Source organism: Anoplopoma fimbria, unplaced genomic scaffold, assembly GCF_027596085.1.
Source record: "Anoplopoma fimbria isolate UVic2021 breed Golden Eagle Sablefish unplaced genomic scaffold, Afim_UVic_2022 Un_contig_9299_pilon_pilon, whole genome shotgun sequence".
In the NCBI taxonomy this organism is placed as follows: Eukaryota; Metazoa; Chordata; class Actinopteri; order Perciformes; family Anoplopomatidae; genus Anoplopoma; species Anoplopoma fimbria.
This window is the reverse complement of record NW_026553916.1, coordinates 20-25333: the sequence shown is the minus strand read 5'-3', so window position 1 is coordinate 25333 and position 25314 is coordinate 20. Positions and strand designations below refer to the sequence as shown.

The window sequence follows — 25314 nt, the reverse complement described above, 5'->3', positions numbered from 1 at the left end:
TGTGAGGCACCAACTAGGAGTAAATCCCCTTAAAGAACTTTCTCACACTCACACACACTCATGGAGTGAGACGGTTTCACTGAAAAACTCATCCGCCGTGGACAGGACCTACTCTCCGTACTGGAACCCTGAACGCAACTGCCTCACAAACATGGTGAGTACTCAGGCTGCATCTGACAACATTACAGTGTTATTGTGACAACTTTGTTTATTTATATTTTTTAGTCTCAGTTTCGACAGTCCATTTTTTTTTTTTTTTTTTTTTTTTTTGATGCTCGTCAGAGGGAATGTCCCTGCAGACCACCTGCTTGGATTGCAATTTAATTTTCGGTGTCAGCTACCACCTATTTCCACACACGGGCCCCCCTCTGACCCGCTCCACGCTGTCGGCCGTAACCCGAGAGAGGGAGTCCAGAGTGAAACTTTATGAGCCTCATTAACACACAAGCCTTTAGAAGTGAGATTATCAACTCAGGCTGCTCGGAAAATAAAGAAAAAAACACCTAATTGGGACATTAGGGCTGATGTTTCATTTCTTAAATGTTGCACTTCTGCGTGTCCTTAATATTTTGGCTTAATTTTGCATTGATTTCTGAATTATAAAACCAGTAAATGTGTCTCAACTCTCAGCATTCTAACAGCTGATCAAACTGCCTGCACGTTGGCTTCTGATCCTTAAAACCTCCTGAACATTTGTTGCTCCTCTCTCTTCATACTTTTTGTCAGAGGGGATCTGCTGAGTGAACCTCACATAGTCCGTCCAGATGATGCCTCTTTAACCTCAGCAGGACTGTCACTTATTGGGTCTGGATGTTTTTGATGAAACTGGTGGCTGAATTCAAAGTTTGACTCCTTGGCTGTTGGTGAACTTGGTTTCTGAATTATTGTGGCCCGAGAAATGATAGATGCATTTAAAAAGCATTTGCAGCGTTTGGTCTCAACGAGTCTGTTTGCTAAAGGATCCCCCAGTGTAACTAAGCGGAACTGCGAGGTAGCCAGCAGCAAATTGAGAAAAAAAAGATTTCATTTAGTTCAAGAGAGTAGGAGAATGTCTAAGACTACTTTTGATTGATGAATTCAGTTATTTGATTATTATAGAACAGAATAACTCCATTTGATTGGGGCCTACCACAACAGTCATAATCTTCCCAGGTCCTATCTGAGGCTCACAGTGGAGGAAAGGATATGCATCATCCTGATATTTTCCCATGCAAAACAAATATGCAACTGAGCTCATCTTATTCATCGCTTCTGTGAAAAAAAATAAATAAATATGACTGGTTTGGTTGATGACTAATTTTTAGCCACCTCATTTCCGTTCTATAGGGTTATTTGTATTGGAATTTATTTCCTTTTTTAGTTCATTGAAAGCTATTTTGGGAGGCCTCGTGTGCTGTTTTTAACATCTGAGAGCAAGAGTCAGTAGACAGTCATGAGGGCTTATGTGCAGCAGCAGCAGGAGGCTGACATGGAGAAGTGGCAGCATCCTCTTCACATCCCACTCAAGGAAATTCAATTCTCCATCTTTCCTGTATGTTATCCAGCAACTGTCCATGTGTTTAACTGCTGAGGATTATTAATCTACAGCAAAAGTGAGGTGCCCCCGTCGTTCATCCTGTAAGGACGTATGCCAACTGGGCTATAGGCTCTCCAGTATTGAAACAAACAAAGACTTTCACCCAGGAGACCTTACTTACTCAAGTTTCACAACAAGCAGGCCAATTACTTTAGTTGCCTAAACCTAAAAACTACGTTAAGGTTTTTATTTTTATTTTTAAGGAACGGCTTTTTTACACTGCACATTGCCCCAGGCCAAGTGAGGTGTAGACCTGGGACTAAATGAGCTGTTAGCTTCGGACTAAGTGAGCTGTTAGCATGTATCTTAGAAAGCTTTCACATTCCAAAGTGGGCTAACCCTGACTTTACCTAGGGTGTAAGCTTTGAGTTTGCGGGATTAACCCCTGAAAATGGGCTAAACACGAGGCTAAATATTGCCAGTGAGAAACAGGTCAAAGGAAACAATGGTATTTGCGTCACATTTTTACTGTCCGATCTGTTAAAGAGAAGTCGCGTATCAATCTAGAATGCAAACATTCGTCAGTGCTTTAACCCAAGGCTAGTGTGCAGTGTGAATCGAATAGCCAAATTCAACATGGTATCGTTAAGGGAACCTTCAGATTTCCTGCAAAATCTGACCGTTTTACACAAAGTAAAAAGCAGTGTTTAGGCTCGAAAGTAGTAATTTTCAAATGTTTAGTGTAGCACCGTTAAATTCACAGTCGGTAAATATACTGTTAGTGTCTGTACAGGGAGAAAAACACTGGAACAAACCAGTGTTAAGTCTGCCCATGCGTCCAAATACCCAACCACCCAACATGCTCCTGTTCACAGTAAATGTATAAACGGCTACAAGTAAAGCTGCAACGTGACCACACAGTGAATATATATTCAGTATATATGTCCTGTGACACTGTGACAGAAGATGAAACTGAGGAAGTGCGAGTATAAATAAAACCGCAATGTGAGCAGTGAGATAAGTTCCTGCTGCATGTTATCGGCGGTTCCTCACATTGTCCAGTCCGTCATCCACTGTTACTGTTATGCCTAACTCAATACAGTATTTATTTTAAGTCTGTTTGTTGTAAGATTCAGTTTAACTCTTGTTTTAACTCAAACATGTTTTCTGGCAGCAAGAATCCAACATTGAAATCAAGCTGAGTCAGCTATCTGTTTCCCGTCTTTCATACTTCTCTAAAAACCTTCAAATGGCTGCACTAGTACTCCAATCTACTACACTGTTAGTTTAAAGTGGTTGCATTGTTGTTCAAATTGTACTTACAATCACTTCTAGTGAACTCTGCAGCCTTAATTGTGATTCAGCAGTGTAATACAGTACAGCTAAAATATACTTTACTTCCATCTGCTTGCTAGTATAAGAAATGATTTAATAACGTTAACAATTGAATAATTTAATTAAAAAATGCACGTGCACAACTGCAGTCTGTTCGTATGTATCAATAGAATCTGCGATCAAAGGTCCATTTACTAGCTTTTAGAGCTTTCAACTACATCTCACAGTCTTCGTTTGTTCATACGTTAAAGCAAGTGGTACATTTTAAAGTTATTGTTTTATAGAAAGAAACCAATTTTGTGCCAAATGTCCGCATATTACCTAATTTAAATACCTGAATTACACAGCTCCATTTTGTCTCGTTTGTACAGGTTTAGTGGCCGCAAAAAGCCGCCCAATCCTTTGGTAAATTCGCCCCTGAGTGTATTGATTTGACAAATAGTGCGTTTTGTTGTTCATTTGTATTCATTTTAACAAATAACAGTCCAAAAATAATCATGAAAGTAAAGCAAATCGGAGATCTGCGTCCAGAAAAGGACCAAATAATCAATTGCAGATTACATCAGATCATGCATCTTTAATAGACTTTTTTTTAAAAACACATTAAGTCTACTTCCTGTTGTGGTGACTCTCATATTTTAATAAAAAGATTAGCTGTCGATGAGGAATGTTTACTAAAATGTCCTAGGAAGTTTGTGTGTGTGCTTTGGTTTATGATATTTTGACATAGTTCTCACCAGTTTCCATACAGGAAATACCAGGGCAGCTGTAGGGAGTCAGTGTCACTGCCACGGAGCCTGAATCTGTGTCATCTTGGATCCGTTCAGGTTGGCAAAGGTGATTTTCCATGGAGCACATCTGAGGATCTTTTAAGATGATAAAATTGATCGACCTTTGAATGAATTCCCAGAATGTCAGAAAATAATTTACGGGAAACCAAATCGCTCTCCCAGTGTTTTTCCCTCTATTTGTCTGCCCCCCCCCCCCCCTGTATCTTAGATACTGTGGGAAATTTTATTATGTCATATTTACAGGATGACTTCCTGTCTGAATTCAAGAAATTATCACAAAGATTATCTCAACTATGTGCTCTGCCTCATCTTGAACACTCTGCTCCCTCCGCTCCATCTAGGGAAAAAATAAACTTTTTCTAAATTTTAGTGAACCTTTAGTCGTGTGTGACGGATTGGATCACCACCACCGTGGGTGTCTCCCTGGGCCCGGCATGTGTCTGAATGTATAATGGATGAGATGCTGACCTGACCCCCGGGGTCCTGCCCAGGCTGTCAAAGGGCAAAAGGCCAGTGTGAACCAAGAGGGAGTCGTTCCCACACTGGGAACCACTTCCTGGACTAGTTCCTGTTCCAGTGTCTCTCTGGGATTGAATGCCCTTAGTACGTTGACTCTATAGTGCGTTTTTACAGGTGCTCTCTGATAACATTTTTGGCAATTAACCAACAGCATTGCTCTTTCATATATAGGGACAAACAAACTTTCAGTGAGTTGCTCCAAAACAATTTTGTTAACCTATCAATCGCTTTAAGCTTTAGTATGATAGAAGAAATGACACATTCAAACAGGGAATTCATAAGCCATAAAACATAATCGAGTCCATTTCAACCCATCTCACAGGTGAAGCAGAGTCTTTTTTCGGCTTCAACTAAAAATGCACAGAAAAACTGTGTCGCTGGCCGCAGAGCAAGGGCTGAGCAGCAGATAGGCACTCAGATGTGTGTGCACTGGTAGTTCCGTTAGCTGTTAGCCAAACACATCGTCCAAAACAATAAACCTGAGCCAACTGATTTCCCCCACTATGAGAAAGTGTGGAGTACTGCAGCCACGAGAAGACCTTTAATGAGCATCAAATATGATGCAGTTTGGTGCAGCAGTATGCAAGATTAGATGTGAACAGACACAGAGATGCACGCATATGCACACACACGAGTTACATATGTTACTATGTTTCACTGCTTTATTTTTTTAAATAAACAATGAACAGTTGATTGATTTTGAGTTGTAACAATAATCAGCAGATTAAATCGCCTATGAAAATAATCTGCAGCTGCAGCCATACTTGAATTTTTGGTGTATTGGAAAAAGTTTGACATCATATAACTGCGAGTTAAAACGAAAATCGTCGTGAATACAACAATCCACTCCACATCCACTGCTCTACTGAAGTAACTTAATTTGGGCTGAGGTGATTTACTGTTTGAACAGAAGCTTTTGAAAGTATTTCCTGGGCCGACGTTAATTTGTGAACAGGATGAAGCGGAGAGAGACGGGAGAGGCAGAGACAGCTGTGCAGTTCAAAGTGCTGAGGGCCAGCTGTCAGAGGGCTGATCCACACAAGCAGGCGTGTGCAGGAATCCAAAAGAGTCACAGCTGAATCTGACTTTGTTACTGTACTCGCTGATCAACATGCAGACACACACACAGGGGCAGGAGTAAACACAGCAACAAGTGGCCTGAATTCAATGGGTGTATAGCAAATTTAGACAAAGAGTAACAGAAAGAAAAGCTAATAATCAGATCACACGATAGGTTGTGGTTTAAATGGCCCCTGCAAAAACAGGTGACTGAAACTCATGGCCTGGATTGATAAATTCTAGTATGAGTGTTTAGTGACGATCAGGAAACCAATCGGCTGCTAACGTCCTCTTTGGGTGGTGCACTTGGATGATTCCAAGGAGAAAATACAACCGAGTAAATCCTGGTGGTGCGGTCGCTGACTGTCATTTGACCCCATGTATTTCACTTGCATGTCTGTAGCATGACCCTGAGGACTAGGCCGGCCGTTTGCTGAGGCTTGGTGTGTGTGCTGACGGGGGTGGGGGGGTGCTGGGGGCTAGTCGGCTGCGGTCAGAGTGCTCCACAGGCCTGCATCCCAACAGGTGCTGAGCGTGTTGGACTCTGATGGTGAATGGGCTCTTTGTTGCAGAAGACAGCAGACACACACTTACACTCATCAGCTGAGGGGTGTGTGTTTGTTTTGCAGAAGGTCTGTCTGTACCATAATTCCTATAGTTTGTTGGATCTTTCTTTATCTCATTCTTGTAGTAACCATGGACCTTTACAAGGGTACCTTTACTCAGGAACTGTTTTCTTTTTTTTTTTTTATAGTTTTGACAAAAGAAAATCATTGCTTTTTAAGTGATAAACATACAAAAAGCTCACAGAACATATGCCCCCTCCCCCATCATAGAAAAAAAATCATAATATAGCAATAACTAAGTGAAATTAAAGAAAACTACAGGGAGGATGGACTAATTGCAGCAAACTCAAATAATACAAGTTTACATGCCCAGTACATGGTGACAACTTCAGTATAATCAATTACACTGGAGTTCACAATGTAAAATAGAGAGAGAAAGAAAAAAGAGATAACTAAAGAGAATTCAGGAGAGACAGTTTTACTCTGGAACTTAATAATAGCAGTGGAGTTCACAATGTAAAATAGAGAGAGAAAGAAAAAAGAGAGATAACTAAAGAGAATTCAGGAGAGACAGTTTTACTCTGGAACTTACAATTCAAACCACTTAATGCTTCAATATGCTTGTACTTCACTATGTTTAAAGGGCCAGTGTGTGGGGAATCTGTTAGCAGAAATGAGGATTATATATATAAAATAACATAACTATGTTCTCATAAGCGTGTCATCACCTTAAACTGAGAATCGTTGTGTTTTCATTAGCTTAGAATGAGCCCTTCATATCTACAATCAAAAGCTTTACACTCGGCGGCTCACTGTTACAAAGTCAGCCACACTGCTAAATGCTACCAAATCCTAAACACTGTCCCTTTAAGAGGAAAATATTCTAGTTTTCATGTATTTGACAGTTATTGTTAGTAGTTCCTTCAACAATTGAATTACCAAACTGTTTAAATATTTACTCAAATTAGCTCCACTACACCTGCAACATTAAAGATCTATTAATGCATCATTAATAATAATGAAATAATAAATATACAAGAAGCTATTGAGCAACATTGGCACGATAAATGTCATTAGGTTTGCAGCTGTTTAGTCATAAAAGCAAAGTATTACAGCTTATCCAGTTGAAAACACAGATGTCTGTTTAGTCATTAAGTAAGTATCGTCTTAAGTTAGTAAGGAATAATGAATGTACAGAATTTTGTGCAATACAACTCCAGTAAAAGTCGAGATAACCCAGTGTGGAGCAAAATGGTTGACCCACCAACCAACAAAGCGTCCCCAGAGCTCTGCCACTATAGTGTGGCTAAAAATGTTTCGTTAATGATTGAACTAAAAAATGGATAACAAAGACTATCAATGAATCAGGCCTCCCAATGTGTAGTCATGCTTTAGTAATAATTTCTTATACTAGCAAGCAGATGGAAGTAAAGTATATTTTAGCTGTACTGTATTACACTGCTGAATCACAATTAAGGCTGCAGAGTTCACTAGAAGTGATTGTAAGTACAATTTGAACACAATCAAATATCAAGAAGAAAAATATACACAGCTAATATTGTGAGCTGTTGATTTAACTGATATTGTCAAGTAGCTGTTTTGTGTGGACTGTTCTTTGTAGCTACCATACAATTCATAACATATATCTTTTTTCAAATAAGATGTCTGACAATATCCAGCAGAATGCGAGATTAGCAGTGGACAGACAGAGATGCACACGCCCGTACACACAACTGAAAACATAATCTCCTGCCGAAAGAAAGACTCTATGTGCTGTGTCAGGGTGCGGTATACGTTACCTTAAATCATGTGCAAGTGGCAGCAGGCCGATACAGAATATACACACTAAGAGAAGCTTCTTTCTATTTATTGAGCTGTTGTGTCAGTGTGATTGGCTTTGCACTGATGAGACCAGTGTTGTGACTGACAGTTTATTTATTAATCAAATTAAAAAAGGTCAACAAGATCAACCTCCTGTTACGCCAAACACACAGCTGGCTCACATTAACCTTAACATAGAGGTTGTTCGTGAGAAGTGAAATAGATGCATCGATGAGATAAGTGTGAACATCAAGTTATCTCTGTGTGGTTACACAGTCAGTCAGACCACAAGCTGCTCACAGCTAGGGGCTGGGCTTTTGAGGTACATTTCATCATTAACAGCTTGTTTCTCATACTGACAGCCTTCACAAAAAGAACCACAACATACAGATGTAGTGCAGACAGCGTGGTTGCACTGGAGCTCCTGGAACAGGCTGGTCTGTAAAAAGAATTGGTCTTTCCAAGTAGTTTCTGATTGCTTACTATAAACCGAATATTGTGTAGTCAGGTTCCTTTTTTTTTTTATCTGCCCCCAAAACTCATCTCTCTCATGGGTTTCCTTTTTTGGGGGTAAAATAGTCAGTAGCAATATTAACAAAATGTTATGCCTATTCTACATAAACTATAAAAACTTAAAAAAACAAAACTATAAAAACTATTCAATTTCAGTAATTTTATTGTCTGTGGTATGTTTGTCATATTCAGATGCAATGATGATTGTTGGGTTATATGTACGTTTGTGTGGGCGTGTTTAATAACATGTAAATAGCGTGAACAAGGGTCCTTAATAGGCTTTCTCAATGGTCCAATCATAAGAGCGTGCACTAGGGTCCGTCTTATCAGCGCGCACTGGGGCCCGTTGTAACTACCATATGCCAATGCAGCTGTCACACGTTCAATCTGTTTTAAAAGGTGTAGAACAAAATTAACTTGCATTTGCACATTAATGTATTTTTTAAAGCGATGAGATAGGATGCTCGCAAGCCTGCAAGAGGAAGAAGAAACTGATATACCACTTACGTCAATGTAGAAATAGGAAGTGAAATTGTGAATTGTATGATGGCTGAGACTTGTTGCAACATTTTGCAAGAGGAAATGTTGTCATTGGCCTACAGCGGCAAAAGAAATGCATTACGGTTAGTTTTGAGTAAAAACACATGGTTGTGTCAGTTTCAAGTATCTTACTTTAATCATTTAAAGTTTGCCACACACTATCTGCCTACAGGTTTTAACTTCTAATTTTTATTTCCATTATCTCTGTTGTTGATTTTAGAACAAACTTGCGAAGGCGCTCTATGACAACACTGCAGAGTGTGCAGATGAGTTGGCTTTCAGAAGAGGGGACATCGTCACGGTGATGGATCAAAACGTGGCCGGCACCAGTGGATGGTGGATGTGTTCTCTTTATGGACGGCATGGTCTGGCCCCTGCGAACAGGCTGCAGCTTTTACCACAAACTGGAACCACTGCAGGCTCATTACTCCATGACGTAGAAAAAACAAAACTAACTGATGATGGAACTGAAGACAACACGCAAAATATCTACCAGATCCCAAGTGTACCCCGACCCTCCAGCAGCCCAGCTTATGAACGCATGGACATGATCTACAAGGTCCCGTGTACTCCTTTATCAGCTTCAAAAGTTCCATTCCTGCCAGCACTTAGAGACAGCACAGAAGGACCTGATGGATCCAAGGTACAAATTGTTTTTTTACAAGTACTGGATTTCTGTTGAGAGGAGCAAAAGCCTCAATGTATTAGTCAAGGTCTTTACACACTGGGCCTTTTTTTGTGCGATTAATTCGCGAATTCATATATTTTTAAGTGTATAAGTGTTTTTTACACAAAACACAAATAAATTTTTCATTGGAACCAGGTAGATTTTTCTGAGCTTTCGCACCGAGAACTAAGTCAACAACCAATCACGTTGTGCGGCAGGTTGAGTTACACATATAATTATGAGGATTACAAATATACAACTCAAAGGATCCATTGACCAAAGCCAAGACGGCAAACTCAATTACTCTTTTAAATCTTGTCAAAGGCAGCACAGACCAAATCAAGTCCTCTCCTTCTTAGGATACTCCGGGGATATGACTAATAAACACGTCGACTTACCAGGGCTTTTATTGTGAAAAGAATGAACGGATTAAGTGGATTTGGTCTGCCGGCCATGTCAATATTAAAAGGAGTAATAAAGTTTACCTTCTTTGTTGCCCCCAAGTTGTTGTTTCATAATCCTCATAGATATAGGCATTACATCAACCTGTTCTGCAAAACGTGATTAGTTATTGACTTTCTTTGCGATGCAAAAGCTCAGAAAAATCTACCTCATTTTGTATTGTACAATTGTATTCATGACATACAACATAAATTCGATAAAATATATTAACGTCGAATTAAAAAAAACGGGGAAAAAAGCTCTCGATGTGTGAAGGCCTTAAACCGGTCTTGTTCTCAGGGGTCAAAGTTGGGCCTCTTCCTTGGGAAGTGTTCACCCTCATGATTAGAGAGGTAGACTGTTGCAGAAATGCAAAGCTGTGAAACCCCTGCTGGAAAAAGAGCTTACAGATGGGGACCAGGGGCCTCTCCATGGGACAGGCATGCAGCACCGGGTCTTTATGAGCCCATAAAAGACCAACAGACACAGACTTCAGACACTTTTAACTACAAACAGCAGCTCATGCCGCCAGGGACCCCAGAAAGACAGAAGTGTCTGTACGTGTGCATGTGCGGCAGAAGGGTGGGGAGAAATAAACCCACATGTTCACGATTTCCTTTCCTGCTCCGGGGAGTCCTGTTCTCTTCTGCAGTAGCCACCTAATATTCAACGAGCAGCATGGTTTCTATTACAGAGCTGCGTTAATTGGCAAAGTGCATGCATCATGGGGTTATCTTCGGGACTCCCAAAGGAATTCAGAGCAAACACTGTCCCCATAAATGTGTTGATGCAGAGGTCAATGAGGTAGACGCAGCTTTGATCAAAGCAGTGCAAGTGTTACCAGTCAACCCTAATATAACAGCCTGTCTGTCTCGTCTGCAGCCTTCATTCTTCAGTATGGCGTCCCGTCCAACTGGGGAGGTTTATGATGTCCCGAGCCAGGCGAGACGAGCCTCCCTTTTAACTGTGAGCTCCTGGGAATACACACCAAACAAAATGCATCAAACATGTAGTTGCAGTTTGAAGATTTGCTGACCCTTTACTGCTATTGTGATGTTCTATGTGCAGGTGTCAACAACTCCAAGAAATGTGCCGCAGTGCAGCAGTGCAGGAGAGTCTTACGTAAGTTTAAGAAATTTAGAGGGAGTAACGAAGCAAGGAAACTATGATGTGCTCACTTTTAAATGAAGTCAATAGGCCTCTATGACAACTTTGTTTTCATGCGCAGGTGTATGCAGTCCCGCCGCCTTTGCCTCAGGACCCAAACTATGACATCCCTGTTCCCTCGGCCACAGAAGCCCAACAGAAAATGGTGGGTGGATACAATACCCTTCCCAGTCCCCGCAAGCCTGAGTGGATCTATGATGTGCCAATGGGTCCTGAGAGGCAAAGTCCACCCCAAGGCTCCTATGACCCCTCCAAAGCCATTTGCAGGCAACTCTTTGACACTTTTCCAGCACGTGCTTGGCCCATTCAAAGAGGCAGTCCAACTATCCTCTATGATATACCAAAACCCAATTCGCCTGACATCTCAAGTCCACCCAGAGTGCTGCCAAGGGTCTCCATTTACGACAAGCCCCCAACTCAGAGGCTTACAGAGGAGTTGGTTTATGCGGTTCCTCCCCAGGAGGAACCCCTCACTCGACTAATTAGTGATCCCCCCAGTGATCATATACCCCTAGAGTGCAGGGGCGACTCAAGCAGTGCTCATGAACTCGCAAGTGTGCGTCTGCAGCGAATGAGGAACTTCCTGGCCTGCACGACGTTCCGTGAACTTCCTGGAAGCAGGGAGTCGCTGGTGAAGGAGGAAGACGAGCGAGGTAGAACCCTGCGTCTCTCTGCAGCCGACAGTCAAAGGATCAGCACGGCCTCCAGCTCCTCCACCAGCTCCTGTGACTCTCTGCCTCTGAGCTCGTCCTCTCCCGAGCCTCTGCGAGAGGTGATGCTCAGCCAGGACGAGGCCTGCCGCAAACTTCTTGACCTGCGGGACTCCGTTTGCAGGGCTGTGCCCAGTCTAATGGACTTTGTCAGCAGTCACTGGAGGAGCAGAGAACATCTGGAGAAACACCTGAAGGAGATCAAAGAAGCAGCAGAGGTGATTGCATGTTCTTTGTCGTGCTTTCTGAACTTTGCACTGGACGTTAAGGGCAACGCCAGCCATTTGACAGATGCCAACCTTCAGACCCGGCTCTGTAAACAGCTGTCCATCGTAGAAGACTCAGGTGTGATCCTACAACAAACAGTTAGTGCTCTTAACATGGCTGGATGGCCCCTCAACTCACTCTGTCAGGACCCTGGGAAGGTCCAGAACCCTGACCAACTGGAGCGCTTCGTCATGGTGGCGCGCACTGTTCCAGAGGACGTCAAGCGCCTGGTGTCCATCATCAATGCCAATGGCAAGCTTCTGTTCAGAGCCCCTCAAAAACCTCCAGAGCCAGAGATGAAGAAAAGTCCTGATGAAAGTGAACAAGGAGAGGACTTAGTAGAGGATGACAACGACTACGTAGAGCTACAGGTATGAGCTTCTCGTCTTCTAAGGCCCTGATCGGACAAAGCGTTTTAGCAACCAGGGGTGACTTTTAGTAATTGTTTTCAATGAGAGTGAAGGGTTACGCGTGCTGCAATTGCATTTCTGAGCACCTCGCATTTTTCCGCTTTATGCGCCTCGCTTTTTTGCAGGAGCGCCCTCGAATTAAAAAAAAAAAAGTTAAACTCGGAATGGAAAAGCGTCCAACGTCATAAGCGTTAATGTCTCTGAGTGGTGACTTTTGCTGGATACGTGGACCTATTTGACTTTACCAACCATACCTGCCATGATCTGAACAGAAAAAAGCCAGAGGCAAATTAGTGCGGTACTTGAGGTTTCGGGTTAAGTTGTTTTAACTGTAAGTCATTTAAACTGTACAGTTCATGGTTTGCCTTAAGCAAACATTAGCACTCATTTCAGTTGTTGCCTAACAACAATTATAATAAAAAAAGACGCAGCAAACAACAACAACAACAAAATGGCAGTGCGGTGCGCTTTGTATTTTCAACCTGTAAAACGCTCCACGTCTGATCAGGCCCTGAATCAACACACTTATCGTGAGTTACTATGGTAACTGAATCATGATAAATTATTCAGTTATCATTCAATCAAGGAAAAAACAAAGCATATTTAGTAATATAACTTTAAAACTAATTCATTTGATTTTGACTTTTCCTCAGACTAAGAATGACTTTGAAAAGCAGCAGAAGGAAGTGCCGAAGGAACCAAAAGAAAATGTCCCACCAGTCTCTAACAAGGCACAGGTTGGTATCTCCTATTATTATTATATTATTATAACAATAGGGATATGTTCCTACTTAATGTGCATGACCAAACCACAAAACACCTTTGCCTCTCAGAAAATGTGATTCTCATATATCCATCTGCAATGATGATATTCAGGATTTAGGTTTTTCTTCTTAGTCAGAAAAAGACAGAAAACACTGTGGTCCATAAGACATAATATGAGGCCGTCTTCACCTTCTTTGTTCTATGTCTCTACTGCTTAGGCTGATAACAAGCGTCACTCCTCCGAGTCCGGCAGCGGCACCGAGGAGCATCAACCAGCCTCCCTGTCAGAGCACTGCCGGCTTTACTTTGGCGCTCTCCAGAAGGCCATCGGGGGATTTGTGGGCAGCCTTCGGGACGGGCAGCCGCCGGAGAAGTTCATCTCGCAAAGCAAGCTGGTGATCATGGTGGGCCAGAGACTGGTGGACACCCTGTACAGGGAGGCCCAACGGGGAGGCTCCTCCCAGAGCCTCCTGTGCAAGAGCAACCACCTGTGTGCTCTCCTGAAGCAGCTGGCCGTGGCCACGAAGAAGGCGGCGCTGCACTTCCCCGACAAGCAAGCCCTGCACGAGGCTCAAGAGTTTGCAAAGGAACTGGCCCAAAGAGCACAGCACTTTCGGATATCGCTTGACCTGTGAGCGTGCACATTTCAGGAGCGCTGATTTGGTTTTACAGCAAAAGACATTGGTTTATTCAGCATCAGTTTCCTTTTACATTCATGCCATATTTAACTATGTTCAAGCTTCACTAGCCAAAAAGATGCTTTCTGCTGAATGCTATTATTTTAATGACTGGTTAAAATGTTAATGATGTAAAAAAAAAAGGTGCTGGGACGAGCAGAACAATTGAAATATGGAGTTGTATTTTGTACTAGAATAAGAAGACTTCACCACAGTGGAGGTCCAAAATAAGTTGCACATTTAGGATACTATACTCAAGCCAATTTTAAAATGCAATTAAAATATGTAAAGTATAACATAATTTGTTTTATATAATTTACAACATTTTTGTATTTTCTGAATATTTTTTGTTATCTGGATGCTTTTTGTATTTTATTACTTTATTGTGTAAGAGGTACACTCTCCAGGGTAGTAGTTTGATACATTCTACTTTTTATGAATATTTATGTAAATATTCTAAAAAACAAAATGTGTTATGCATTCCCAAACAACACATGTTGGATTTTTATTGATATTAAACTTAAAAACTGAAAACTCTTAATGTTATTTTGTGAATGTCTATCTGAAGCATACAAAGATGCACTTTTAGTGCTCTCTGTAAAAAGGATATAAATGGCATTTAGGTTTACTAGTCATGAGTACTATTCAGTTCATCTGATTATGTCCTCCCAGTAAGTCACCGGAGATGCTGTTAGTGGCATTATGGGAAATGTAGGATCCAGTGTTTTTGGCTCTTGACCCAAACTAGGGGCTAGTTCGATTTTGTCCGTTCTTTTTTAGAAATCCCTTGTGTGTTCCTCATCTTTATGAAAGTGCAATACTAAATAAGTGGAGTTTAAAAGTGTGATTTGTTGTAGCTCACTGTAGTGGAAATATTTTTTTCCACTGTTCCGCCTCCACAGGAAGGTAAGAGGTCAGTGTCATTTCAGAACAGGAACCCTGGTGTTGGTGTAGCTTCAGTTTTGTTGCGTTTTGATTAACCTTTTAACACCCACGAGATTCCAGCACTATGTCAATCAAATGATAGAGGTACAATGACAGCAGAGCAAACAACGAAAGTATGAAATTTGAGGTTACTCCCTACCTTAAAGGCCTTATGGCAATGAATAACCCCTTGAAATGTATGATTTATGAAACTTTAAATCTAAGCAGATGACCCCCTGAAAGAGATGAGTGTTTAAGAGTTAAAAAATCTTTTAAAAAATGTTGCGGCTCTCTGAAAATGTCTGTCATTAAGGCTGCTACGAGGAACTTTCATTTTGTGTTGATTTTGGCGGTCCTTGTGGACAAAAGCGGTAGTGTTTCAGATACCCAGAATCCCTGTAGAAAATCTCTAAGTTTACTGCAGCTGGGTCTGATAGTCTGACCTGCTCAGTCCTGGTTCTGGTTCTCCCGTGCCTCCCTTCCCACCAGCAGGCCCAGCAATTTGGTCTGAGTCTCCTGCAGCGTGGTGTCAGTGCTGGCTCCCAGAGAGGACCAGAGGAGCAGAGAGGGTCCGACGAGGGAGTTAAGAATAACTATATAGAAATAGACAATCTTCTCGCTGATGGTCTCGTTTACTGATGTAGGTCATATAGAGGATCAGGATTAAACTGAGACTGTTTCATTATGATTACATTATCCCTGTCTTCAGGCCACATTCTCATATTTCTGGATAATTCATCTAATAAATTGTATTGCAAACATGCACTATTTTTCACAGTTTTGCACACAAAATCAGCATTACCACAATCAAACAGAGTGGGTTGATTTATGGTGCAAACAATTATTTACATGACATGGACACATGATCTTTTAAAAACAGGGCAAAATGGGTCCCTTAAAGCCCCAGGTTCAATTTGTGTGAAATAGTTGATTCTTTGTAAGTAGCAAGCATTTATATAATGCTTTCATATCTCCCATTTTCAGCCTTTCCAGTACCCATGCTGCCATTCTATTCAGTATGCCAGAAAAAGATTTAGTAAGTCTCAATACATAAAATACCAGGATGTTCTTTTACATCTTGAAGTATGCAAGCCAGCAAGATTTTCTGGCTATTCTGACCCACGATCATCTGCGCTGCAAATAAATGAGCAACAGGGTCAAAGTTCAAGATGCAATGTTATGAAGAAGGAGTTTGTCCCAGTTGAATGCATACTGCATGCAATACAGCTACAGTTTGCAATAAATAAAGAAGTCAACCTCTGACTGACTGCTGCACACACAAGCAGTTCCTTACTGCATGCTGCCCTCTAGCAGTGCTGTGTGGATATGATTCTAAACGTGCACGCTTTTTTTCAGGCTAAAGGACATTCTCATTATCTACACTGGATATTTAGAAGTAACTTCACGACTAATCATGTGTACATATCACATTATCCAGGTGTCTAAATTTTTTGGACTGATACACGATGAGGAGATATTCCAGGAAATGATAAAGGTCAAAACAATTGGTCATTGAGGGCTTTTAAAAAACAGCTAAACCTGTTGCATAGCTAGCCTGCCATGTCAAACAGCAGACACATTAAGTCACTTTTAGGTGTGATGTTAGATGACATTAATTACACTTTAAACTATTTTGCCATTGCCGTTTGGGGAAACCGCCAACTTGATGATTGGTTGATTGGCACTAAAAAAAGTCTGAAGATGATCCTATGACCCCCAACCACAAATCAGAAAAAACAACACCCTCAAACACAAAGATTCAAACTTATCAAGATAGTAAATAAACGGGATTAAGTGTTCTGCTTTGTGGGGTTAAATAAATCAGAAAAAACACCACACAGTTATTCATTTGACAGAGTCATATCCACTGACAATAATGCTATGATGTCTTTTTTCAAAAAAACTATTATTGTTTGACAACTGACAGCAGTGCTTTGAGCGCAGGCTTCTGCTTTATTTGGATGAAATCAACTGCGGAAGTTAGCGGCAGTGAACTCTCTTGTTTTCCTCGAGTGCCTCTGTACGTGCCTGTACGTCATGTCGTCATGTGTTTCACTCTCTCTCTCAGGGCAGACTCACAACCTCTGCCATGGCTCCGTGAACCAATACATGGCACCAAGCAGCCATGAACCCCAAAATAATAACTCACCAACAACTGAAGGCCATTAAATAGGATCCTTACTTAGTTTCTTTCAAAATTATTCCACCTCCTGCAATATCCGCAGCTACAAGCCGGCTGTTAGTCACTGTAGGCGGGGGGAGAGAGGCGCACTGACTGCAACCACCTTTGGTTTAATTTCTTCCGATATTTCGCTTTGAAGTTTTCCTCACGCTCACCATGGGAGTTCACGGTTTCCAAGAGTACATTGAAAAGCACTGCCCCGGCGCTGTGGTGCCGGTGGAGCTCCAGAAGCTCGCCCGAGGGAGTATTGTTGGAGGCGGCCGGCAGGGACCTCCTCAGAGTCCGCTGAGACTGCTGGTGGACGCCGAGAACTGCCTCCACCGGCTCTACGGAGGCTTCTACACCGACTGGGTCAGCGGGGGCCAGTGGAACCACATGCTGGGCTACCTGGCCGCCCTCTCCAAGGCCTGCTTCCACGGCAACATTGAGCTCCTGGTGTGCTTCAATGGCGCCCTGGAGAAGGGCCGCCTTCACGAGTGGGTCAAGCGGCAGGTGAACGAGAGGCAGACCGCCCAGCAGATCATCAGCCACGTCCAGAACAAGGGCACCCCGCCGCCCAAAGTCTGGTTCCTCCCTCCCGTGTGCATGGCCCACTGCATCCGACTGGCGCTCCTCAAGTTCCGCGTCGGGGTGAGTGATAACTCCGGCCTGGCAACGCCTGTTGAGCGGAGCCACTCCGGACCGCCGCCGACGGACGTTAGCCGGCTTTCTGGTTAGCCCGCTAGCTTGCCCACCATGGCATCTCTGCCAACTTCACCCATGATAAAAAAAAAGCCGTTTCCACCCGCGGCTAAGCGAACCAGTGTGCCGCCATGAAGACTTAGCATTGGAGTCATTGGCCTGCTTTTTAATACTTCTCTTTTAGTGACCTTACCTCAGACTGTGAATGCATGTGATCAACATTATTATCGGGTTTGATCATTAATCAAAGAAACGACTGACAAACTGAACTGTCCCAGTCTCATAGAGCCAGAAGGGGAGTTTGCAAGAAAAAACAAGTCCACCTAATCATCTTAGTATTTTTTTTTTTACCCTAATTCACTGCCACAAGCAGATTTTCTTAGCTTTCCATGAAAGTGAATTCACATATATTTTGGGCTAGTCATTTAGAAAAAGTCAACTTTAGCTGTCAGAATTTTTGATGCTCATCTTTTCACTATTTTCTGAATTTTCTTTAGGCCAAAATGATTAATGCGGAATAAAAAATGGCAGATTAATTGATGTTTTGAATATTACAGAAAAACATCCCCTAAATTTTAGCTATGTAGGACCACTGCAAAATAAAGGAATTCATATTTTTTGTTTATTATCTCTATAAAACAGTACTGCTGCTTCTTTTTCTGCACGCAGAATTATCGAACTGTTATCACACAATAGGGCAAAGATGTGTTCAGATCTTTTCACAATTTGCATGTAAAGATCAGGGAGGCTCCTGTTTACCGTATATTGGTACAGGGTTGATACTGATCTTATAAAAGGATTAATTCAGCCACAAAATGACCATTTGTATAACAATTACCCCTAAATTCTTTGAAGAAAACTTGCAAAAGTGTCTTAAAACTTGCATTCTCTCTACTGTCCATCAGGGGGTGACTCCTCCGGTTGTATAGAAGTCTATGAGAAAATGACCCTACTTCTCTCTTGATTTATTACTACCTCAGTAAACATTGTAAACATGAGTTCATGTCAATTCTTCTTCAATACAGCCTGATGTTCATTTAGTAAATTATGGTCCATATAGAGTCAAATAGCCCATAAAGCAGGGTATGCTTCATGATGACTTAGTCCACTTATATACTGTCTATGGTCGTGTGCTCACTACCGACCAAACACGGGCATCTCCACCAAAACCGTTTTTCACACGAGTTTACACTAACTCGTGTGAAGCTCTTTTGTCACATACTCACGGAAACACTTCAGATGTATAGCTTATTATTTCTCTCTTTCATTTGGTTATCCAGTTGACTGCGTAGAGTTTCACACAGAGCAGCTCAAACTAAACCACACCTGGTTTGTGATCCTCTTCCTGTAGCCTGCTCTCAAGTGGCTAATACAGCATGTCTATGTAAGAGGGTTTAGTTTGAGGCTTAAATCATCTTAAGGCCTAATTCTTGTCATGTCCACTCCTCAGGTGGTCCAGAGCATGGAGGACCACCACCTGGAAGTGATGGCCTTATGCAGGGAGAGCGGCGTCCACGGCCTGGTTGCCTACGACTCTGACTACGCCCTGTGCAACATCCCGTGCTACTTCAGCGCCCACGCCCTCAAGCTGAGCCGCAACGGCAAGAGCCTCACCACCAGCCAGTACCTAATGCACGAGGTGGCCCGGCAGCTCGACCTCAACCCAAATCGTTTTGTTGTTTTTGCATCGCTTTTAGGTTGGTGTGATACTGCTGGACAGATTATAACTAGAAAGGCTTTGTTTAAAACAAGGCTAACTAACACCACGATGCTGTTGCATGTTTTTTCTAGGAAATCACATACTGCCTGATGAAGACTTGGCTGCCTTTCACTGGAGCTTACTCGGTCCAGAGCATCCATTAGCATCTCTGAAGGTAAAGATTGAATGGTGTTTTCTCTTTATCATCACAGGGCTGGTAATCTGCTTCGAAATGTACTGTGAGCTTTGTAAGTGAATTAGAGCAGCAGTGGGACAGTTTTCAGCAAGGCGGCACCATCCGATTCTATAAAGTAAAGCCAATGCAGAAGTGCCTTTAACTTGCACTTTCTCTAATGGCCGACAGGGGGCGACTCCTCTGGTTGTATAGAAGTCTATGAGAAAATGACTATTTCTCTCTTGATTTATTCCCTCAGTAAACATAGTAACCATGAGTTTATGGTCTCAATCTCTAGTTTCAAGTCTTCTTCAATACAGCATGATGTTCATTTAGTAAATTATGGTGCATTTAGAGTCAAATAGACCATAGAGCACTGTATGCCTTAGGCGGGGCTACCTTGTGATTGACAGGTTGCCACCAGAAAGGTTTTGGGAGTTGTCCGTGTTTTTGTTTTACAACCCTTTCACATCTTTGATTGTAACAAAATATTCTGTTGTACTTAGCAAATCTGATGGCGTTGGCCAACAACCAAGATGGCGACAGCAAAAGGGCCAATCTCTCATACTTTTCCCTTTAAAACACCATCTGACTGCAGTATTTAAAGGTTCTATGTACAATATTCAGAGCTATAATACAGCATCAAACAACAATTGTCCATGTAAAGACATAGTGGAGTGATGTCTTATCTGAACTGAGAATGATGTCACTCTCCCTCTGTGTGTGTGTTGTAATCTAAGTTTCTCTGTGCTTTGTTTACATTGCTGCGCCTGTTAGTGGATGCAGGCGTGCACCACTGGCTAGCTAATGGCTCTGGTTCCCCTCAGGTAAACAGTGTCAGCTCCTTTGCCGTTGTTTGCATTGTTAGGGCTGAAAGCGCCGTTAGCTGCTAGCAACCAGCTCAGCCTTTTGTGGAGGCAAAAGATGTGCTCTAAATTTCAAATTGAGCATCCTTAAATAATGTGTAGGTTATAGGCTTTTCTAAGATGGCCATGAGAGCTCAACCCACTACCAATTAGAAACACATTCAAAGAGACAAATGACAGCCAAATACAGAACTGTGTTGCAAGAGGCTCACGGGACATTGGGAAAACTGCAAATTCAAATATCTGACTTAATATACACAACAAATTGTGAAACGGGTGTAGTGTAGCTCCTTTGGGGAATGGCTCAGTGCGTAGTGAGTGTGTGGTCGAGACTGTGGCTCAGAGCACACAGGTCACTGGGTAATTATGTTAGCTATAACATTAATAGTTATCAGAAACGGTAAGAAAGGGATGAGCAGGTTAAACTTCTGGTAGGTTTTGCTGACATGACTTCTAAACTCACTTTGCTTTTTTTGTTTATCGGTTAATTCAATATTTGACCGTTTTTTCATTTCAGAAAGGATTGGTATACATTTTAAATATAATTCATGATGTCAAACTGCAGCCTATTTTGAGTAAAAAATAGAAAACAGACTGTCCAGCTTACTTTGAAGGAAGTCCTTGAATAAGTTGGCAGTCTGAAAACCATCCGAGGTACTCTGATTGAGAGTTAAATGTCCTTTATTAAATCATGGGTCATCGAGAGGAAAACTTATTTAGTTTTAAACCTTTAATTAAACAATTTGCTATTTCTGTTGGTCCTTGAACGTTACTTGATGACAAAACTGAAAGTCACCATAGCCAGCTAACATAATGTTAGTCAGTTTTACAATTAATTGGGTGTAGCTGGACAAATAATTTGAGTTGGCAAAAGGCTCACGCGCCAATATCTTCCAATGAAGTTGCGATAGAGAACCATCAAGAATTTACGTAACATCAAGGCGCAGGAGTTGCAAAAAAATTATACCAAAGATAATTTGATTCACATACAAAACATATGTGGTTGTCAACAAATTGCAGTCTGCAAAATATGTGGTTCCATAATTAAAGAAGGAGACGTTGATGGCACGCATATGGTGAAAAGTGCATTAGTACTTGTTTAGTTTGAGAAACTTAAAGTTAGAATTAGGGACTTGACTTGAAACTTTCCACTCTTGACTTGGGACTTGACTCGGGACTTGCCTGTCTTGAGTTGGGGCTTGATTTGGGACTTGTCTTTCTTGACTTTGGACTTGTCGGTTTTGACTAAGGACTTGACTTGGGACTTGCCTGTCTTGAGCTTGGATTTATTTGACTTGACTTGGAACTTGGCTGTCTTGAATTGGGACTGGAGCGCTACGACTTGAGATTTACTTGTGACTTGCAAACAACAAGTTTATCCCACTTCTGCTCGTTGGACAACAAATCAATCTGAAACTGTTATGATTTTTGGAAAAGAAGATTTAGCACCGCTGCATCTCCAAAAGTTGTAAATAAGGAGAACGCTGGGAGCTTCATTTACCACCAGCTGCCAGCACGACTCAGTGACGTTGCTAAATGTTCATGCATGGCCGATGCAGTGCAGGTTAGAGGAATATGATAGTCATGGTTTGGTGAATGGTTGAGTCAAACAGTTGCATGACAGCAGTGCCGGACAGTTTTAGGGCATAGTGTGTAAATGGTTCAGCTGTTAGTTTTGAAATGACTGGCTGTGATTAAACAGAAAGCCATCTGGTTCACATGTGCAGCCTGACTGAGGCTGACCTACCCTCCATCGGTGGCACACAGTCAATCTTAAAAACTAATAATGATAAAAAGAAAGTAGCGTGCAATTTTTACCAAATACAATTTATTATACCGTCATATAAACTTAAAAATAAGCATGGAATTTAAAAAGAACCAATAAATATAGTTAATAGCCAAAATAAATACTAATTTACATAAACATAAATCTCACTTTATTGGTTGCTGTAGTCTTTATTCAACCTGGGACATAAAAGCTCATCAAGAAAAAAAAATATTTCTCATCACATGGACACTGAAAATATTGGTAACCAAAACCGCTGCTATGTTGATATCGATGAAATGATGGCACTCGAGGCGTACAAAGTGTCTTATTCTGCAGCTGCCATCGCGTGGACAGTTGTTTTTTTCATTAATCTGCTTCAGTGTGTAAGGGCTGAGTCAATGAATTTAGCGCTGTTCAATTTCTGTCATTTAGCCAAACACACCGGCCAAGCAAAGTGTGGACTTGGATGCTCAGTGATATGTGGATAGTTACGAGAGGGCCGCAGAGAAAAGCACACGGTTTGTTTAAAACTGTGGCTCGCTGGCAGAACACTATGTCACTGTGCAGGCCGGTGAAATAATAATGACATTTTACTGATTCCTATTAATTCTCCCTACCTTTTTCATCTGTTGTTATTTGCCAAACGTTTATATCTCATATCTGAGGGATATTTAGCAGAATCCCTCTTTTTTTGGAGAGGGGGGTTCTTTTTTCATGTTGTCCGTCCATTTTAGGGTTGGAGGGAATTTCTTCAAATTTGGCACAAACGTCCACCTTGACTCAAAGATGAATTATTTTACAATTTTGTGGTCAAAGGTTACTGTGACCTCACAAAACACGTTTTTGGCCGTAACAGAAGTTTAAAACAGATGTCTTAATAGGTTAAACTGATGAAATGATTTTGGACAGACATGGATGTAAACTGCAACGTATTCCAGTTCTCCCTGTACGACTTAAAAGGTTGACCTGTGATCGTTCCTCAGGTGCGTGCCCACCAACTCGTGCTCCCACCCTGTGATGTCGTCATCAAGGCTGTGGCTGACTACGTCCGCAACATCCCGGACATAGCCGACCTCGAGGCCGTTGCTAAGGACATCTTCAAGCACTCACAGGTATGAAACGTAGCTGATGTGTCAGTGGTGTAGATGCTCACCGTTTGGACGAATGGCTGTAATGCGGGCCGATCACTGACTTGTTGTGGAATGAACTTCACCTTCAAACCTTGTGTTTTTGCTGTAATGCTCTGAGCAGGATGCATCTGAAATATTCAGAAATGAGCTGAATAGATTTAAAGTTTTACAGCACTGCAGAATTATGTAACACAATGAGAAAGAAAGAAAGATCAAATTTAGATTTTTAATTTACATTTTCCATCTGTTTTTTTATAGCACTGCTATGAAACTTCATCTTTGAATTTATTCATGTGATTCAAGTGTGAGTCCTGACCCATGCCTTAGTTGTATGACCTTGCTTCATAATGTATACTGTTCGGTATGAAACAGTTGTTGCCTTCACCTATATCGTTAGTTTTGTTGCCTAAACCTATAACGTTCGTTTTGTTGCCTCCGGGAGCTAATTGTTAACTGAGATGTAGGGCTGGGTGATAATTCAATATGATAATTTATCATATTTCATCCACGCCGCGTTTTGGCTTTATGGTTGTGGTTGCCTAAACCTGTCGTTTGTTTTGTTGCCTAAACCTGTCCTTTATTTTGTTGCCTAAACCCGTCGTTTGTTTTGTTGCCTAAACCCGTCGTTGGTTTTGTTGCCTAAACCTATATCGTTCGTTTTGTTGCCTAAACCTATATCGTCGTCATCTTATTAAACCTAGCGTTTGTTTTGTTGCAAATCTAAATGTAAGTTATTTTAAGCAAAAATTTTCCAAAACCTATTTCTGAAACCTATCTTATTTTCAACGTAATAAAAAAAATATTTCTGAACGAAATATTGTGCTCTAAAATACTTTTTATTTACCAAGTATTTAAATCACACAAGAGTACACAAAGCACTTACATAATATAGACTATCTATTTATCACATTACCAGAAAACATGCTATATCATGATATAGACGATCATTAGGTTTTGTCCATATCACCCTATGGCAAAGTAGTCTCCTGACGATAAGAGTTATGTTATTATTTCTACTTTAGATTGAATCCACTAAACATATTATAAATATCAATATGTACACAGACCGTACAACCTCCCGTTATTGTCCCAGTAAGCACAGTTTTGCGGATTCTTTACCAGCTGATGGTTAGTAGTTGGATTTCTTGTTAAATAACTGATGACTGTAAATTTAGATTGTATGGTCCCAGTAGTAAAGGAGAAACTCTGAGTCATATTTCTTTAAAGCATTTGAGTTGTTTTTCTTCTTCTGTGGTGTCCTCCGACTGCTGCGTGTGTGTTCATCTTATCTATTGTTTTTCTTTTAGACGTGCACCGATGACAAAGTCCTCCGCTTTAAGAAGGCAGTGGAGTACTACTCGGTGGCCAGAAGCTCCTCCCACTTCCCTCCACAGTTAGGTGGGTTTCTGTCTAATGATGCTGCTGAATCCTGTTGCTGGTGTTTTTTTTTTTTTTTTTTATACAGAGAAGCTGTCAGATTTGGTCTTTGTTGACCTGGCTAGTACACAAGTTGGATGAATGTGAGATCGGAAACAAACACAGACTGATAAATATCAGATGCCTTTGTGGTGTAAAATGACTAAATATACTCCACTTTCTTTTATGAAAGTGTGCTGGTCATGCCCAAACAAAAAGATCTTCGCAAATAGTGTTTGCTTAATCGCATTCAAACCGTCATCGAGATGTAATGCAGCGCTATTTTTTTTGATTGATTTGTTTTTCTTTGCAACAGTACATTACATTACATTACATTACAGTCATTTAGCAGACGCTTTTATCCAAAGCGACTTACAGGAAGTGTATTCAACATAGGTATTCAAGAGAACTACTAGTCACCAGAAGTCATAAGTGCATCTCCTTTCTTAAACAAGCATCTCAAAGTATAAGCCAGAGCAAAAGTATAGTGCAGAGGCAGATTACTACGAAAACAATAATTGCAACAGACTAATCCGAATATAGTAAGTGCTACAAACTACTACGAATAGGATAAGTGCAGTAAACAAATACAAATTCAATAAGTGCAGCGAACTGATACGAATACAGTAAGTGCAGCAACTAATACGAGTGCCATAAGTGCTACGAGGAAGGCTCCGGGTAGTACTTCCTGAAGAGGTGAGTTTTCAGC

General features: G+C 41.4%; 2 protein-coding genes across 2 annotated transcripts; both read left to right on the top strand.

The window, feature by feature from the left end:
• The first annotated feature begins 12 nt into the window (after positions 1-12).
• Positions 13-14290, top strand: LOC129116913 (cas scaffolding protein family member 4-like). Its single transcript, XM_054627573.1, has 7 exons — positions 13-154; positions 8881-9303; positions 10651-10734; positions 10837-10890; positions 10997-12283; positions 12976-13059; positions 13306-14290. Exons 1-7 carry the CDS (start codon positions 152-154, stop codon positions 13720-13722), a joined length of 2352 nt encoding a protein of 783 aa, XP_054483548.1. The 5' UTR covers positions 13-151; the 3' UTR covers positions 13723-14290.
• Positions 14291-16690: 2400 nt separating this feature from the next.
• On the top strand, positions 16691-24587 carry LOC129116914 (constitutive coactivator of PPAR-gamma-like protein 1 homolog; the record flags this gene model as incomplete). The annotated part of the gene is made up of 5 exons (XM_054627574.1): positions 16691-17500; positions 19002-19248; positions 19343-19425; positions 23043-23171; positions 24497-24587. Coding segments are annotated over exons 1-5 (1024 nt in total), but the record flags the coding sequence as incomplete, so codon positions are not given.
• Between the last annotated feature and the right edge of the window lie 727 nt (positions 24588-25314).